General features: G+C 41.6%; 1 protein-coding gene across 2 annotated transcripts; it reads right to left on the bottom strand.

Moving 5' to 3' along the window:
* Nucleotides 1-10103: 10103 nt before the first annotated feature.
* On the bottom strand, nt 10104-19703 carry slc35b3 (solute carrier family 35 member B3). 2 transcript variants are annotated; one of them, XM_084341238.1, is made up of 10 exons: nt 19489-19703; nt 18157-18393; nt 17325-17446; nt 16943-17097; nt 14949-15056; nt 14684-14781; nt 14428-14520; nt 13466-13577; nt 13164-13233; nt 10104-11188 (listed from the first exon to the last, which is right to left on the bottom strand). In XM_084341238.1, exons 2-10 carry the CDS (start codon nt 18370-18372, stop codon nt 11038-11040), a joined length of 1125 nt encoding a protein of 374 aa, XP_084197364.1. In that variant the 5' UTR covers nt 18373-18393; nt 19489-19703; the 3' UTR covers nt 10104-11037. The 2 variants fall into 2 exon arrangements, with proteins under 2 accessions (XP_084197364.1, XP_084197365.1); XM_084341239.1 differs by lacking the exon at nt 19489-19703 and adding an exon at nt 18555-18578.
* Between the last annotated feature and the right edge of the window lie 59 nt (nt 19704-19762).

Here is a 19762-nt window from a genome sequence, read left to right as displayed (position 1 = left end):
ATTTCGTTAAAAATAGTCCAAATCCAGTGGCTCACAACTAAAAGCCTGCAGCTACCGAGGCGAGCCTGGCTCCAACCCCTTTCGCCCTCTCTCAGTCGCCACGGTGAAACAAGTGCTGCCTACTGCTAACTAGCTGGGGACCCATTAATTAATTGCAGGAAAACACAGACATTATGTCTGTGGGGCACAATTTTTTTTTTCCTACCCCAAAAGAAAGAAACGAGTGTGTGTGTGTGTGTGTGTGTGTGTGTGTGTGTGTGTGTGTGTGTGTTGTCCCTCATCCACAGCTCTTCTGAACTGTCTCGAATGTCCCCCAGACTATAATAAGAGGAAAGTAATGATGGGCCATAGTGATAATGAAAAACCATGCATCAAACAAAACACTGATTCTATGAGACAGGTCAAATGAATAGCTAGCAGAGTGGCGGAGAGACGGTCCAGCGTTGCTGTTTTCGACCGAGGATGAGAGATCAGTCCATCACCGGTAAACAGGATTTGTTTGTAGGCAAATATTTCAAACTTTTAGTGACGACAATTGTTCAGGAAGTCATGATTCAGCTTGTGGGACGAGGAAACAGCTCAGGACACAGTTGAGCAGCTCCGATGTCTTTAAGATCATATATTTGTCGGATGTCACCCCCGCATGCTTATTGCCACCACAGTGGTCGTTTGGGACCGATGGTGGCTCCTGTCCAAATACCTCTGGATTTATAGCACCATGGTCTCCCCCCCTTTCCTCCCCCACGGTGAAAGAGGTGTTGTTGTTTGGCTCCGCGCCACTGATATTGGTGCTACCACGCCCTCTTTAGTTATTTGGGATGCAGGGGAGGGGTCGGAAGCTGGGTCTACCTAATTAAAGCGGACTGGGATTTCCAGCGAATGCATAGTAGGAGCAGGGTGCTGCCTGGGGGGGCTATTATTGATGCAACACCCTGAGGACAAGAGTCACATATGGGCCCCTCTATCTGTAGGCCCTCTTTTTAATTCACTGTCATTAAGCATATATAGTGGCACCTCGCTTCCATGCAACCGCTGACATTGTGGGAAACAACAGCATGATTACAACTATGACGTGCGTGTGTGTGTGTGCGTGTGTGTGTGCATTTATTTGCATGTGTGTGTCTTGTTTGGCTCCGAAGTGATACATGATGCGGCTGTGTTGTCCCTCCAATCAGTGCTCCCAGCCTCCCCCCTCTCTCCTTCCACAGGAAATTAATAGGCGGTCGCCACTGATGCGTTAAATTGCTTTGCGTTGGGCGCTGCAGACAACTGGATTATTTATTCTTTATATTCTCCATATTGGAACTACTGCCTTCTGCTTTGCTATTGTTTTTAAATGAGATCTTGTTTCCCAGCGTAGCGTTTAAAAGATACTGTATGTAATTGTTCCAAAGCTTCACATGGTTGGAAGTTTTGTATTCCACCTCGTGATGTTTGAGCAGAAGTTTCTTTCGCCTATTTTATGAAAATGGCTTTTGATCAAAATTATGCTTCAAATATTTATTAAACTTATAAAATAAATATATTTATGTTAGGTTTAAAGGGAGCCAAACTCAAGACACACAGACAGGCAGGATGAAAAAGTAAAAGTGACCTAGAAAATAAAGCTAAAATCCAAGCACCAAAAAGGCAGTCCAGAAAACTAGAGTAATTCAAAAACTGAAGACAAAATCAGAAGGCCATGGGAAACAAATCGGGAACATACGCAGGAGACACAGGCAGTAATAGCACGTACAACACCATGGGAAGAGTGAGGTAAAAACAGGCTGAAATACACAGGAATGATTAACTTATAGGACACAGGTGAGTAGGAAAAAAGGGGGGTAAACAGACAAAGACAGGAAGTGGACAGTAAGACATGACACATGACGATATTAGTAAAATTAAGCAGAAAATTACCAAACTGAAGCCATGACAGTTTAACGTCTAACTGGGTATTTAAGGGTCTCACAGTTCTTCTCCTTCCTTTCCACAGAAGTTCAGAGTGCTCCGCATGACTTTGGATGAATGTGATCTAAAGACAAAGCAAAGAAAGGGTAGTGTGATGCTTTATGGGACGACCTTTAAGACTCGTGCCATCCACTCTTCCAAGGTGCTTTTTCACGACACATTTTCACTCACCCTGACCTCTCACGTTTTGATAAGGAGGCTTACTAGAGAGTCTTCATAACAAGGTAATTCAACATTGTAAAATCACACTTGATGAAACTTGCAGACTTTAAAGAAAAAGTAATGGTGTCAAGAGATGATTTTTGATAATCTATTCGTTGTTTTCCAAAATTCTGGTGGGGGTTTGCTGCTTTTTTCTTTTTCTACTGTGATCGTAACAGTTGAACATCTTTGGTTTTGGACTGAGGATCAACAAAAACAAGTTAAGAGAGCATTAGCCAAAAGATGGAAGAATATGAACAAAGTGTGAATTCCGATATTAAGGATCTGTCATCATGTATTAGTGTGTAAAACCTAACAGACATTACTGAAGGAAAGCTGGGAGCTTTTAAAAACTGGGGGAGCTTTACAGAGTTTTGGAACTCAAACTTTGTAATGATCAATAATGTCTAAGACAGGTGTTTTTATAAAGTAAAGTAGCCCAGGTACTACAGGTACTAACATCTGTATATTCACCTCTGTTTAAGGGCACTATATGTCAGAAATTTACTTTAAAACATTGCAAAATTAACACAAATTATCAACAGAATGTGAAGAAATATCAGTTTTGAAATTATATCACAGATGTCTATGTGTTGCAGGGAATGTTAGCATGCTAACCAGCTAGCCCCAGCGGTCCAAGGCTGCTTTGCTCATAGCGTGGGCTCACAGTAAGGGCACACTTGAGTCAGCTAATAAGGCCGCTAGCTACACGGCTAACTGAACTAACTAGGTAACGGTGGCTACAGTTAGCAGCAGTTAGATCTTACTCTGGTGATATGTTGGTTTCAACAGGAGGCCAGTTTTTACATATTGAACCTTTGTGCGCCTCCATTGCACCTTTAATTACAATGTTTTTTGTTTACTTGCTTATTTATTTGTTGGTATGTAAAGTTTGTTATAATTAAAACCCCAATAAAAATATATTTTTCGAAATGATGTCCCAGTCATACAGTTTATATGTTTTGGTAACATGCCTGGAACAAAACTTTTTATTGTTTCCCATTATGGAGATTCATTTCTATTTTACACTCTTGTTATCATTTTATCATCAGCTCTTCCCAGCTGCTGACATAAACTGGCATTTCTTTTACCCTTTATCCTTCATCCTCACTACCCATGTGTCTCTGCCTCTCTCTGTGCTCCTACCATGTAGAGAAGAAAGGCCTGCTGTTTCACTTTGCAGTGGAGGTCTCCTCTTCCCCCCCACCGGACCACTGTCAACGGGAATCTCCTTCAAACCCCTGCTGCTGCCTGGCCTGGCATCGCCTCACGCTGCCTCCGCACATATGCATGTCATGTGGTGTCAGCGCCAAGGTGTACTCTGACGTTATGGGGCCTGATGGTAGCATATTCCCTGCTGATAGCGATGATTGCCATACTCAGGTATAGCTCTGAGTGTGTGTGTGTGTGTGTGTGCCCTCTGTGCCCGCCCTTCACGTTATGGGTCTATGCCCGAGCTGACTGGTTAGCCCCTGCACCCACTTGAGTCCGCAGTGAGGATTCAACATGGCAGCTGCAGGTTTATGAGGCTGCCGACCCTCCTCCTCTGTTCTCCATGCTCTATTTCACCTGGTTCTCTATCCTCTTGCCCCCGTTTCTTTCCCTTCTTGCACTAACCCTCCCATTTTTCCATGTGGCTGAGCTTGGAATAGAAGGGGGTGACTCACACACTGTGGATGGTGTACAGAGTCCTTTGCTGCTCTATTTTGCATCCCCCAGTTTGGTGCATCCTGTAGGGGAGGGATGCAAAACAGAATCTAGACGACAATTTCAGTGCAAATGCTGCATCATGGCTCCATTTTCTCTTTGATTTATTTACTTTTACTTTTACTTTCTTTCTTTTTTTTTTTTTTTTTTTTTTTACTTATCTCAGTTTTGATTGTTTAAAGGGGACATTATGCTAATTTTCAGGTTTAAAATTTCATTTTGTGTTACTACTAACATAGGTTTACATGCATTGGTCCATTTTAGCTCCTGTCTCTTTAAGGCCCCCCCTCCTGTATTCCCATTCTCCTCTGATTGGTCATCTTGCACATGCCTGAGCCAGCACCGCTAACAACAGCAGAGCAGGTGTGCTAAAGCAAATGTCAGGTGCCAAACTAGCCGCTAGGCATAAATTATGCAAATGTGTGACATCGTGAGGCGTGTGATGTTACAAAGTCACGGAATTAAAGGCGGGACTACTGACGAGGCGTTTCAGGAGCGTTTTTTTCAGTGGGAGCGAGGAGCTTCTGTTGGTGTGGACTTTATTAAGTTTCAAGATCTTTTACATGCAAAAGAACGTATGACACGCTGAAGTGTAGAAAAAACTAAAAAAGCGTTATAGGTCTCCTTTAAGTTTTTTTAAAAAATATGAACAAAATAAGACACAAAGACCATCAGTGAAGGTACACGAAAGCTACAAAACTTATTCCGATACGGCCTCGGATGAGTTTTTCCACTTGTATTAAAAACAGCGCTGAGTAATATTCAAGTTAGCTGTGATTTAATATGACATTTAGTAGATTTTCCTCGAGCACACAGCGCAGACCAGGCAGCACCCATGGGAATCTCCTCTCCTGGTACACAGTTAACATTCCGCATTTGTCTGGCACTCTGTAATTTATTGGATCTCATCTGTCCAGGCTTTGATTTATATATTGATTTGAAAAATAAATAAAAGTGATAGGAACCTGCATTGGGGTGTAATGATGGACTGTGTCGACATGCAGGAGTAGGGATATGAAACATTGGGAGGAAATTAGATATTATGCCCCCAAGACAACTGCAGCCAGCAGCACATTCATTATTGGCTGGATATTTATTATTAAGAATTTCTCTTCATGAGTGACTGCTGCAGAATATTTCGGCCCTGCTCGAGCTACCAAAATGGTGTGTGTGCGTGTGTGTGTGTCTGTACTGTATCTGTATGTGTTTGCATGTGCACAAATGTTTGCTGCCATGTTGTCAGCGGATGCTGACAAGACGAATACAAGAAGATTTGGTTTGTCATGTGTTGAGTCTTTAACACACACAAACAGTACACACAGACCACCCACACATGCATGCACACACACACACACACACACTGCTGTACAAGCTCCTCAGGTGAAATTGAAAAATACATGCAGTACATGTATAAAAGGCTGTGATTTCTGCTTGTACAATGCACAATTACACCGTCCAAATCCATATTTCAACATGACAGGACCACATTCATGGAAACAGTGGGAGAGAAAAACACTAGACAGCTGTTAAAAACCAAAAATCTTTGCCAGGACTTCCTCCACCGCTCTGCACCAGTTTTAATCACAGCACAGTGAATTTTAAACAGCAGTATAGAGAAGGGCCGCTGTCCAAGCCTCCAGAATTTTTATTTCATTTTTTTTTTCCCTCCCACCTCTCCGCTCTAATCCACTTCAATTATGTTTCCTCCCATTTCTCCTGATCACTTTACAGCTCAGCAGCACCTGTGCTAATTGTAGTGGTGATGATCGCTGATATGTTTTGCATTCTTAAAGGAGTTTGAGAGGGGGACGACAGATAAACATCTAGCCCCGGGGCTTTTGGAAAGCGCGGCTCAGCCTAGCAGATGGCCATCATATTATATGAGGAGAGCTTCTCGCTGAGGCTGGGGTGTACGGGTGGGTGGGGTGTAATGAGTCTGAGGTAGGAGGAGGAGGAGGAGGTGGGGAGGGGGCTGATGTGGAGCGGGGAAGGGAGGAAGGAAAGGAGAGAGGGAATGAGGGAAGGGAAGAATAGAAGGTATAGAAAGTATCCGTGTGTGTTGAAACTAGAGAAAGGAAGGAAGTTAGTTCTTTAATAGCTCAACATTTTAGAGTGGAGACATTAGAGTGGCCTACCGATCTTGTGAATAAGCAGATAGATTTAAAATTATCACACGTTCAAGAAAGTGCACAACTGCATTAAAAGTGCAAAATGTAGGAACTGGCCACCTGTCAAAATTCATACTCAGAATGAATAGAGGGGCAGCATATTGGTAGTGTAACTGCTAACTGCAGCTAAATGTAGCTGCTGATGGCTAGTTAGCTCAGTTAGCCATGTAGTTAGCAGAATGGAAGCTTGTTACATCGGGGGACTAGCACAAGAGCTTTGGACCAGGACAGGCCAGACCTAGCTGGTTAGCATGCTAACTTCAGTAGGCACCCCTGCAACACAATACATAGACATCATTACGTCAAAACTGGCAATTTCTTCAAATTTCTTTGCATTCTGTCAATAATTTTAGTTAATATTTGTATGTTTTCAATTAAAATTTTACATATTGCACCTTTAATCATACAACTGACAACTATAAAGTTTTGGATCCCACATACTGTTAAATCTATATCTATATCTGTGTACTTGTTTGTGTGTGTGCCTCCTATTTAGCCAAGGACGACAGGGTGTTTGTAAGTGTGTGTGTGAGTGTGTGTGAGCAGGTGTGTGCGCACATGTCTCCGTGAGAGCGGCCGCGTATCCGTCACCTCGCCACCTTGCTGCCCCCACTGAACCGATTGCACCCATAATGAATGGGCTGCCAGCCCTCCCTGCTGTGGCTATCCGAGGTCGGACCACATATTATATTGCAACCTATCTGAAGTGGACCGCATATTATATAGCAGCCTATTTGCTGGGATGATGAGCTCCGGACACCTCCCATTATTTATTAGGAAGGGCTGCAGCCATGTGAGAGCAGAGGTTGGATGGCCTAGGTTACCAGGTGTGTGTGTGTGTGTGTGTGTGTGTGGATGGAGAATGGAGGGTAGGATGATGAGGAGGAAGAAGGAAAGAGAGACAGAGAGAGAAAGGTTAGGTCTATGTGAATTTATTTCAATGTATATGAATTATGAATTTATTGATTCTCTTAATGTTCTTTAAACATATGTTGTTATATCAAACTGGACACACCTCAATTATACAAGGAAACAGTTCCACACATTCACATTATATCATTTCACAGCCTCACTAAAGACACCTAAAGTCACTCACGATTAAAAAAAAGAGAGAAATGTTTGTCGGAAAACAATAAAAAAACAGCTGACTTCACTGGATGGCAAATTCCTATGTGGCTTTGAAAAATGGTCCAAATCCTCAGCGTTCTAACAGGGGTCAGCCTGCTTTGTTAGGTGTGTTCTCCTGGTGCTAAAAGACAAATGATGTACTTTGCCTTAGGTCAACTGGGCTTTCCCATCCCATAATGACCTTTCAGGGAGCTGGAAGAGAGCAGCCATTCCCATAGCGATGAAGCAGTACTGTACGCTGCACATCAGAGGTGTATATAATGGCAAACTAATGTTTTAACGCTGCGACGTGACCTCTCGACCTCTAATGGACCGTTTCACTGTTCATCAATCATAAAAAAACAGCAGTTTAGTAAGGCGGTGTGTGTCGTAAAACGGCCTCTTGAAGAAAATCTTTTCCCCATTTCGTGCTTGTGTGAAATCAGGTTCAGCAGCCAAACAAGAAGGCATCCAAAGTCATTTTCTGTTTTCAATTCCGTTACATGCTCCCAATATGTTCAACACCCGCCACTTTGCTTTTTTGGAAGACAAACTTCTCACTCTGTGTGTGTGTGTGTGTGTGTGTGTGTGTGTGTGTACACTGCTGTACTGCCAAAGGTTCCCCGGAGGAGAGAGGATCTCTGTCAGTTTGTCATCAGACACAAGCTGCCAGATTTTATGAAATACCAAATTACTAATTGGCCCAGCGTTAGGTTTCCCGCCTGGAAGTGAGACTGTAATATCTGGGCCTCTATTAGGATCACAGAGAGAGCCACACTCAGCTGCCTCCTGCTGAGCTGGCAAGTCTCTGTCATTTCACACCATGCTATGGCAGTGATGCACACACACACACACACACACACACACACACACACACACACACACACACACACACACACTTAAAGCGATCATCAAGGACAAAAGACTTCCAAAACATTTCCTGTTTATTCCTGTAGCATACTTGAATATTTCTTTGCTTGGGCCTTTTTTTATATGCGCCCAATTAAAAACAAAGTGTATCAGATTTTTTAGTACTGGACATGTGAACTGTAACATATGCAATATAACACTTTACTGACCTCTGTAAGGAAATTCTCCTGCTGCCCGTATATCTCCACTGAGAGGTCAGAATGCACAGTCAGCAGACAGAACATCAGCGCTGGATTGGTGCTCCAGGGCGCTTCAACAGGGAGGATTCTGGGTTCATGGATGAAGGACGGCGTTCTCTTATCACTTAGCGACCCTGCGGCTAGCAACTTATTTATCCCAGGAAAAGAATTTATATTTTGTGGACATTTATACTCAATAAAATAATAAATCAGAGTTATGATGGACTTTACTTTGTATATGAAGATTTACAACTAGAATCACCAGTTTTGACTGAAGGCTGTGTTGCGTCATCAAACGGGCTCTGCCTTATGCTATATGATAAATAGTGAATAGGACTGGACAAGCACAGATCTCTTAAGTGACGACTATCTGCACACTGGATTGCATTTTCCCTACTGACATCAGATGCACTGTGATATTTAGACTCAAACAGGGACTGAGAGCTGTGTTTTTGTGGGCTCACCCAGAACTTCGCCTTGTCTCCCTCAACTAAAGGCCCATGGGATTTTTTTGATCATTGCAGAAAACAAACTCTGCGGCTAACACACATTTCTGAGATTTACATGTTTATCCAGAAGGGAATCTTTTTAAAGGTGCAATACGTACAAATTTTAGTTGAAATGTTTCAACAGAATGTGAGGAAGAAACAGTTTTGACAGACATGACTGTCCGTGTCTACTGAAGTGAGCATGCTAACCAGCTAGCTACGGCCTGTTTCAGTCCAACATTTCTGTGCTAGTGGTTTAAACACAAACACTCTCCCGGTGGCCGGAGCTCCTAGTCAGGATCACTAGGTGCACGGCTAATCGAGCTAACTAGCTCACAGCAGCTACAGATAGCAGCAGTTAGCGGTTACCCTGGCGAGTATGAATTTGACAGGTAGCCGATTCTTACATTTTGCACCTTCAAAGCCTAAAAATGCAATTACCTGAAGTAAAGAGCTAATGTTTGGCTATCAACCAACTACATCGCAGTTGCATGACTTCAACATTACCACCAATAAGCTTCTTACTACACTATACAGACTACTATAAATTGATGAATTTACAAACTGGAAAGATGATGGTGATGATGTTTTATGTACCCAACAACCTCTGCAGTTTCATTTAGCCTCTTGCGAGCAACTGCCTTTTTTAGGACACATAAAAGCTTCAAAATTCACGAGTGGGGTATTTATTGATGTATTTTATGTCGTAGAGCAAAATGTGAAAATTTCTGCAGCTCGTGATGACCGCAGACATTATTTCAGGCAACCCAGAAGAAGAGAAGATGGATCCAGACGTGCAAAAATGCTTATTCGATTTCAGGTTTAAGGACTCATTCTTGCCACTCTCTATTAACTGATGGGGTTGTAAGCATGAAAGACAGGGAAAAAAACAAAAAAGTAGTTATTGGTAAAAAAAACGCTATCTTCAGTGAGTTATAGAGAAAAAAAAAAAGCATTGTGTAATCTGAAAATAACATCCTTGAATGGGCCAACAGAGGAAACTGTAGTGTTTTGCCGAAGAACCAGGTGTGAAATTCATTACATCATCACTTAGACAAATGGAGGCTGGCATTCATGACTGACACACACACACTAACACACACACACACACACACAGGATGGATCCAAATGAATAGGACAGCCTCGGCACAGTGAAGACTGCTGTTTATTTTCTGTCTAGCAGTGCTATCTTTTTTTAGGACTCCTAATCAAACATGCCTAAGGCCACTGGGTGGATAAACACACACGCACACACCCGCACACACACACACACACTTTGGCAATATTTCAACTCTTCTCTCAAGCGGTGCAAGGGGAGAGAATAAGGGTAGGCTGACGAGACACACACACATGCATGCACAAAAACACTGTACTTTAAGAGAAATGTCTCAGTTTGTTTTAATGTAAAAAGAGTGGTACCCTTTCACCCAAACACATGGTTAGCAAATTATGGCAGTTGATATTTTTAATGTATTGATGTACACAGAAGAGAATGTCTCCAGATACCCAGAAATGTCACCACATGATCACACAGATCCCACATTTTGAACGAAATAGGACAAATATAAGTTACCGATAAACTATGAAAAAAAGCCACTTTTTATCAAGACAATGATTATGTAAAAACAAGGTTTTGTTACGTCTTCCTGGCACATGCAGGGGCAAATACTCCTTTTTTTTTTTGTTTCGAAATCAAGATGTTTTTTTCTTTTAGGGTGTGGGACAAACATTCATTTTCAGACATGACAGGTTCACATGTCACTCTGTGCTATCTTCTTCCAACATTTCCGTTTTTTCCAACCACTCAAGGGTTTAAGTGTACAAGTCATTTCCAGTGCAAACTGTGCGATTTGGTTGGCTAAGGCGCTGGCTTCCCTTTAGAGAGTCTTTGAAGTCCTCAGTGTTGTCCTCCATGTTTGGACTGTTCCTGTGGAGCTCTCAAGCACTGCTCAAAGAGCCCACTGGCATTGATCCCCTTGTAATAAAAACAGTCGTAGTTCCTTCAGTTTGCTGCAGAGAGTTTGAGCTATTTCAATCAGTTTTTACACCAGTGGTGCGCTGGTAGATAGAGACGGGATACAGTGACTCTATCACCCATTGTAGTTTAATCGTGTGTCAGCTGATTTTCAGGCTGATCATTGGTCAAACTCTGTACACCAATCCTTGGCTCAAAGTCGGTGGTGATGAGGTTTGTAGCATGGGGCACGTGCTTCAACGCATCCCCTGATCCGGGTGGGACGACTCTACATCTGAACAGACGTACAAGTCTGCCAGCGCAGGACTTCCACCACACGCGTGGGTGCCCGTCTATACGTCTTGTGAGAGAAATCGGACTTTCTTTCCCATCAGCAGCCAGCTCCTGAGGTCCTTGATGGAGGGAAGCTTCATTTTCTCTCTGTTTTTACTGTAAACATTCAAGAAGATGCCGAAGAGCACCAGAAGGCCGCCCCATATGTACCTGAGGAGCGAGAGACGGAAAGGTTACATAATCTTAAGGGATGGCAGAAATAGATTGGACAAGCAAGGGCAGATGCTAATGACTGCTAATGTAATAGATTTATGAGGAAGAAAATGCATTAAGTACATTTGTGAGATCTCTTAGACTTGTCAGATGGAGAAACTAAATAAGCTGACTAATTAAATACATGATGATGCTTCTGTACAGGCCATGAGGCGTCACTAAATGGTTAGATTGCCATTTGTTGAACATCAACACATCAACATTTTTGAGATGAGGTCTCCGTTACTGAAATCCGTCAATGGGAATTGCGTAATGGCAGACATCTTGTCCTTTAAACCAGAGGCTTAAAGGATAACTACCGTTTTTTTACAACCTGGACCTTATTGCTAGCAAAATATATAATCATTTACTCACCCAGATAACTTTGGTGTCATTTGGCGTCGTTTGGACGAAATTAGATCCAGTGGAGCGCCGGTATATATAATGCGAGGGACGGGGCACTGAAGCGCAGCCTCTATATAACGCATTATCTGCCACAAAACTAGTTCATTTCACCAATATTTTGTTACGATACGCTAGTGCTATTCCCCTCTGAGTCCGGGCTTGTCTGTTATCAACATCCGGGGTCTGTAGGTTGACCTACTACCTCTGACCTGGAAGATGTCGTCTCTGAGCTGCACCCGCGACAGCCGGCTTGTTTACCTGTAGCTGCTACTGCTAGTTTGACCACTGATGTTGAAAACAGACGAGCCCGGACTCAGAGGGGAATAGCACTAGCGTATCATGACAAAATATTGGTGAAATGAACTAGTTTCGTGGCAGATAATGCGTTATATAGAGGCTGCGCTTCAGTGCCCCGTCACTCGCATTATATATACCGGCGCTACACTGGATCTAATTTCGTCCGAACGACTTCAAATGACACCAAAGTTATCTGGGTGAGTAAATGATAATATATTTTGCTAAAAATAAGGTCCAGGTTGTAAAAAACGGTAGTTATCCTTTAAAATTATCGTATTTTTGAGGATATATCGAACGCGATTCATAATGTATAATTTTACGGAACACGTATTTAAACAAATGTTGACAAGCCACCAAATCTACCCACATTGGGTTTTTTTTTTTTTTTTAAAGTAAACTGATGTAGCTATGATGTATGGAAGGTGGTGTCCATAATTCCATCAGCATGAAAAACTTGTAATAGCCTACTAATACAAAATTAAAGTACAAGACAGCACAGCTGGGAGCCTGTTCATATTCAGTGTCCATATTTTGATCCTAATCAGACAAGGAAATTAATTGAAATTAGACAGTGTAGACTAAAACCGACTACTAATGTAAGCGTCATGAAATGGTCAAATTATCGTACTTCATTGCTTCTACATGACTGATGTAAAGTCTGGTGAACCTCTGCTTGGTGAACCAAGGTGCCAAATGTCGGTTTAGGTTTGGCTTGGTTTTCCCTTTAATTTGTCACCCATCTACACTTGACTGATAATGAGTTTGGTGCTTGGCCAAACTAGCTGTTTAGCAATAATAAAAAAAAAATGGTTTAAAAAGTATAAACTACAGCCAGGGAAGGGACTGCGAGTCCAGCAACGGTAGAGGGCACACACCAGCTGGAGGGAGAATGAAATTGGCCATGAAGATACAAAAAAAGTTTCTGTATCTTGTGTGGAGTGTGTGTGTGTGTATGTCAAAAGTCACGCTGAAGAAACAGAGCAGAAGAGGTACAGCAGTAAACAAGACCCTTCTGACAGCACAGAGGAGGTGGTGGGTGAGCAAGAGTGGAGGGAGGACAAGGAGGAAGAGCAGATGAGTAGTGAAGGTCTGAAAATGGTCTGAGGACATGAAAACCAGGGGGCAGGGGAGCCAAATCAAGTTCTACTGTTTCAGTCAAAGGAGAGGTCAGTGTTGGCTCTCTTTAAAACTAGAAGAAAACTGATCAAAGTCAAAAGGTGATGGTACTTACTGAAAAGTGAAAGGTTTTGCGAAGAACATGAAGGAAAGTATGATAGTCATGGCCTTTCTCCCAGTGGTCACTGCAAAGGAGTAAAACACATTTGTGGTTTCTCTTAATTACAGACAGGAAACTAAAGCTCAACAGATGTGACTTTCCAACATACTCAGAGACATCTCTAGTCTACAGCTGGGTAGCAATTCAATTCTGCTCATAAAAAAAATAGTGAATTATCACAATTTTCTGTCTAAACTAAAATTACAAATCAATTATTAATCCGATTATCTCATAACGAAGAGAGGAGAAGCTCTGACCTGTTACTGCAACAAGGGCACCAAAGAGCTTGATCAGGGCCAGCACGAAGGAGATGCCAAAATAACCCGTAAGAGAGAAGAAGAAGGCGTAACCGTACGTCTTCACAGGATGCTGGGAGAGAGGGAATCATCGAACACATTTAACACAGAAACAGTACTGAATACTTTTCAATCTGCAATAACACAATAACACCAGGATTAACAGTGAGAAAATAAATCATCTTGGTAGAGTCTGCAGCCTAAATTAAAGTGACATATTAGGCTACACAGGAGCACGTGACACAAGATTATAATTATTATTTGGGATGTTTCTGATGACTAATTAATGAAACTTAGTCTAGTTGACTAGTCTTAAAGTAAGAAAAAAAAGGTAAAAACCAGTCAGTATTGAGCAGTATTTATTCTGTAGTAAAAAGCGATGGTATTTCAAATGGCGCTGAAAAGTGTGGCACTTTGCAACGTGCATTATGAACATCGGACTTTATTCTACAAAACATGACAACAGCTCACTAAATAAAATTTAGCAAATAACAAACAATATTCAACTTCACAAAAAAAATCTTTAAGAAACGTATATGTATATTCTTTGCAACGGTTAACCAGTGTTATACGTACGTGTTATAACGAATACATTTAATAGATGCATATTATGTATATAATGTAATTTAATGCATACACTCCTAAAACAATAAGTTTAACAGACTAGTATCTATGGTGCTGACGAGCAAAGGTAGCAACGTTTAATTGCCTGGTCAACTAATCACGCACATCCCTAATTATTAATATACATGACTAATTCTTCTGCATATTTTACAATGTAGATTTGACTTTGGCAGTGTGTATGCACCTTACAGTATAGTTGCAGATGCATACAGTCAACAGCCTCTGTGATGATGTGAGTCTGTGGGCGGCCACATAAAGTGCCAGGGGTATCTAGCCCTATTGTCTTCAGGTGAACTCACCTCTGAGCAGAATGCCACTGCTGGCCCCAGCCCGCCCACACAGAGCAGGCCTGTCAGTATGTAGACAAAACCGATGGAGTACGAGTACAACACCTGTCAACACAACCCAGTCAGTGACATCACATACGAAAAGAAAACACAATTCTTACAATTCTCAGAGCCAAAACATGGCTGTTTTCTGCACTTGCCTCCGCTACTAAACAGATCTAATTTCCAATAGACTATTAACTTTTTTTCAGTACAATAAACAAGGTACCATCTCAGAGTTGGAGCCATTATGGAGTTTCATGGCTTTCTCCTGCACGTTTCCAATGGCTGCGTCTGCACACAGTGCCATGGAGATGAGGAGAACACCTGTATGCCAAACACAAAAATATATGCATATGAAATAACACACATACCTTTTAGTAAAGATAAACTAACCATGAGGATATAGCATGACAATGTGGCTTCATTACTCGAAGCATTAGAGCATTTTTGTGAAACAGTTGTAGTCTGCTGTTGGATGTAGAAGAAAGTACCTGTGAGGTTGAAGCTGGGAGCCACCTTGCTGTCAGCTAGCGTAAACCAGATGAGTCCCAGACTCATGCAGAGAGCAGCAGATACATCGGCCAGATTATAGCGTTTACCTGGAACACAAGCACGTTGATGTGAATCCTTTTGGATGTCTATCTGCAATTCTGGAATCAGAAACTGAAACTCCTAAAGCCTCCGAAATCATATTTTGACTCAATTCACAAGGGGAAAACAAGGAATACGTTTTAGAGGCTGTATCAGAATGAAATCCAAACTGAAATGTATGCAACCGGTGAGACTTCCAAAACCTTTTGTAACATCACAAACAGAGAAACCAAACTGAGATATTGCGCAGGCAGCGAGTACTTCCCCTCGAGCACAGCTTGCAAAGAAATCTTCAAAAGGTGACCAACCTCTTTTTAAATAAAAGAAGTTGACATTGGACTCAGGTAAAAATTTTACTAAAAGTTTTTACAGTAGGTCTTCTTGACAATTCAAAGTTTCTGAGGTTGTGCACGCAACAATGCACCAAAACAAAAAAAAAAAACCTGTGTGAAAAAGCAAAAGTTGGAGAAAAAACAACAGGATGAAGGAGCCTGCCGAAAACAGGCTGACGGATAGATGCCTTGAGGTTGACAAGGGGACGCAGCATCAGGTTCGGCCGTGGTCGGCTTTGATTCCCCCGACACGCCTTTGAAGGGCCTCACATCAGATGCAGCTCTGCACCCCTCCCTTCATCCAGCCATCCCTCTCTCCAACTTTCTTTCCTCTTTGCATTCCGAGTGAACAAATTCTGTTTTCCACTCGACCCCTTGAGGGACCGTGGGCCTCACATCTACCCATCCAGAGAGAGAGGGAGAGGGGGCATTTAAAAAAAAAAAATGCACAAAACCTGTCTGACGATGAGGACACAGAACCTTGAGAAGGCCGGTGTGAGGATGAAAGGACAGACAGAACCAAGAAGAGCACGGCCGACTGGGCTCTGCCGACTGAAAACAACAGGCTTTGATAAAAAGGAGGTGCCGAATGTTGAAAGTTGGTCATTGCTTCAAAGGAAACACGTAAGATGACTGAAATGAGGTGTAAAATGTGACTGACTGATGTCGATGGATAAATCGTTTTAAGTTCAGTGCCATTTTCCCTTGAGCAATGATGCAACCTTTATTCTTTAGAAGTTAATTTGTCTTCTGTATAAAAATGCTGATGATTTAGTCTATTTGAGTTCTAAGAGAAAAATCCAATTCCTGACATTTTTTAACTGCTCAAGGCCCAATCCTCATCTTTTTGACCCTAATAATTAACCCTAAGAGACATTTATAATTACAGAGTTTTTCTTAAAGCTAAAACAAGGAACTTATTATCTTTTTTTAATTCTGTTGGCCACTTTGGACAAAAGAGGACGATTGGGAAAAAACAAAAACTTTGTTTTAGTACTGGACTATATCACCAGTCATTCAGAGACCGCTCAGTTCATCCTCAGCACGTCACCATAAAAAATAGATCTAATTTAATGACTTATCCAAGTTGGATAAGTCAGAATCTGACCCAGTGACAGGCACACGCCTAAGTATTTAAATTATAAAGAAATAGCTAATCTTCTTGATGATGATCTTGTTTGCTAAAGTACTATATGTCATACAGAGGCATCAATACAATTAACAAATTAACATTCTTAATACTGTAGTTGACTTTGTGATGGGAAGTGATGATTCAGATTTGAGATATTCCGCACACCCAACTCAGAGTTATTATGGTCGACAAGCCTCGTTTAAACAACAAATATCATAGACAACTTCAAATCCCCTGAATTTAAGTGTCAAATGCCAAATATTTTTTTTTACACAGGAAGACAGAAGCTTAAGTAGAGAGCTGCTATATATACACACAATGTCAGAGCAGCACATATTAATAACATAGTACAAAGGATCAAAATATTGTAAAGAAAAAAGCCAAAAAAAGAAAATGTAGTTGCATAATATGTAAGGTTGGTTCAGCTTACCTTGTATAAACACTCCTCCAATCATGACTGGGATGAGTTTACAGCACTTGAAGATAACCTGTGTGGGGTAGTTCAAGTAGCCCAGAGAGGTATTGGACAGGCCCATAGTGCCCACTGTTAAAAAGGCTATAATCATATAGGTCTTCCCTGGTATCCTGGAAGACAGGGAAATATAAAAACGTTGAGAAACGCATTTCCTCATTAAACTGTTTCAGATGATTTAACAAAAGTTTGTCAGCCCATGTTCCTCCGAAAGCATCAGGTTTTTACACATCGTAAAAAAACGCAGTCTTTAAATATGATCTGTTATGAGTGGTAGTCAAGAAGCAGGATAAACAAAAGAAGAGTACTGTGTGTTATGTGACAGCAGGAGATTATTTACCGTCTGCGTTTGTCCTGTGTGAGCTGAAGCTCCACGAGTCCGAACATTGAGTAGAAGCCGAACTGGACCAGAGTGAGGTACCAACCGAAAGGCTTGAATCCTTCTACGGAAAATATCAACTCCTGGGTGGACCGACAAATAAAGAATCACAAAGCAGATAATGTCAGTCTTCTGAGGCCCACCTTATGAAATACAAACATTTATATTAGGGCTGCATGATTAACTGAAATGTAATTGAAATCTCTGCAGTGCAATACTCAAATCCAGGAGGCTGGACATTTTTTTAAATCATGTTTGGTAAAAAATAAAAATGAAAATGTCACGTTATCATGAATTTAAAAAAATTTTCCGATGAAAATGAAAATCATGATGCAGAAATGATGATTTCCCCTAACTGTAAATCGAATCACAAGTGTAATATCATTTAAAATAATCTCAATATGATTTTTTTTTAGCAAAATGATGCAGCCCTAATTCATGTCATCTGTGTTGTCTCAGATTTATCATAATTGTCATTATACCCAGCTTAAACAAATTGAGTTGAGCTTGTCATATAGAAGCAAGACAACTAGATAAAAGCTAACAAATAAAATAAACATTCTTATAAGCCATCTGTATCTGTACCAGCATATTTTTCCAATTGCACAGACAGGTGCCACACCGGTACCAATAATAAATGCAAGTAAACAAACTTTGAAAAGGCTAAATCTGCCAGTCTTTTTTATTTCATACATGCGAACAGACACACAGAGCCTTTAAAACAAGCCTTTTTTGTGGTTGCCCATGTGCATCTCTCAGATGAACTCAGACAGTTTCTTTCAGCCTTCGTTACCTGCAGGTATCCATAGATGAGGTAAAAGACGAAGACTCCAGCCACACAGATAAAGAACTGTGTAGGGGCACCAAAGCTGCTCAGGTTGATTCCCAGGACCCTCAGCTCCTCCACAGACTTTATGTGGGGTGACATCACCTCTGTGGATGACGGAATGGAGATCGAGATGTGCTTCCGTGAACTGTTGTAGCCCACCAGGCCATATTTGGCACTCATCGTGTCTGCGGCTACTGGGAGCTGTGGGAACACAAAGAGAGATTCAGGTAATAATCACATAGGACATGATTTTCTCCTGCTGAAGCGGTAAGTGTTGGATCATTCTTGTTAATGAGCAATGCAGATGCACTTTTTAAGCAGTAAAATTACTAACATAAGGTAAATCACCAAAGTGTTTAGACCTGAACATGGAAGATGGAAGAGACAAACTTAGTCCAAAGCTAAGCTTCCCTCACCTGAACATAAAGAAATAACCATAGTGACAGTGTCAACACTAAGACCTGTTCAACTTGTTGCACAAGGGAATCATGCGAAAACAGATGATCAGGTGAAGCAGCTTTCTTTATTGTTTGATTCCATGAATGAGTTTTGTATGTTATGTTAGTCAAAGAAGTGAGCACAGTGTAAACGCTTGCCAGCCAGTCTCTGTGACACTGGAGACACTATAAAAAAAAGACCTTTCGAGCACCTACATGCATTTTTGCTCACACTGCTACTGCAACTGTTATTACAGCATCCTCAAAAGCCTTTGTTTAAAAAACAAAAGCATTCCTAAGGAGTTATGTTGCTTTCATTCTAAAATATGTCTGTTTCTGTTCTTCTTTGTTCTTTTTGTATTACTAATCAGAGCCCTTTCCTGATCAGTAGTAACAGTAGCAGACAGTATGTATGTATGTTGAAGGCAGTGTTAACATGTATACCCATTCAGCTCTGGTTATAAGGGTGAGTGTGAGGGGGGAAACAATTATATACCTGTGCTCTGCAGTCAAAAATATGAATCCAAGACACTAATCCGCTGCATGACAGTCAACTAAATAGCCACCAAACTGTAGATATGTTGTAGCTGACTGATTAACATTTCAAACATGTTATATGATTAGGGGAAGTATAATAGCCACTAACGTTAACTGGGCTACATGAAGCAACCGGTTGCTAATGCCTTTAGTACCGTTAGAAGCTGTCATTTGACTAGCTAGCTTAGCTTAAGCATCTAAACACAAGCGGTAATCCTAATGAACAGTACCATCTCATGAGTCGCTTACCATTAGCGACTAATTTCACCCCTGACATTGATTTCTCAGTCAAACAAGCAGGCTACAGTAGCAGCCTTGTTACCTTTGACAACACTTCCGGGTTTCTTTACGTTAGCTTATCCCCTTCTTCAGAGGCGATTCCGGTGAAAATCATTTCGCAGGACGTGGCGACTTCATCTTGTGCACATCACGAACGTTTTCACGCTTTTCCTCTTCAATGACAAACAGCCCAAAAACACGCCGAGAAGCCTGTTAGCCTGCTAAATGCTGCCTGCACTTGCTGCAGTGGCAGAAGCAGCCAACAACTTCCGCTCCGCCGCGACCTCTGAACTGCGCTGCTATTGGTCAACGTGGCC

This window comes from Pagrus pagrus (genome assembly GCF_965226575.1).
Source record: "Pagrus pagrus genome assembly, chromosome: 20".
Lineage (NCBI taxonomy): Eukaryota > Metazoa > Chordata > Actinopteri > Spariformes > Sparidae > Pagrus > Pagrus pagrus.
The sequence above is the reverse complement of the archived record's forward strand: the minus strand, read 5'-3'. Positions and strand labels throughout refer to the sequence as shown.

Excerpts from the sequence above, each read along its gene's own strand:
- slc35b3 (XM_084341238.1), bottom strand. The coding sequence starts at position 18,372 with ATGAGTGCCAAATATGGCCTGGTGGGCTACAACAGTTCACGGAAGCAC. Across the intron at positions 13,578-14,427 it reads CAGTGGCATTCTGCTCAGAG|CATCCTGTGAAGACGTACGG; the intron begins GTGAGTTCACCT and ends CCTCTCTCCCAG. Across the intron at positions 13,234-13,465 it reads TGCCCTTGTTGCAGTAACAG|TGACCACTGGGAGAAAGGCC; the intron begins GTCAGAGCTTCT and ends ACTCCTTTGCAG.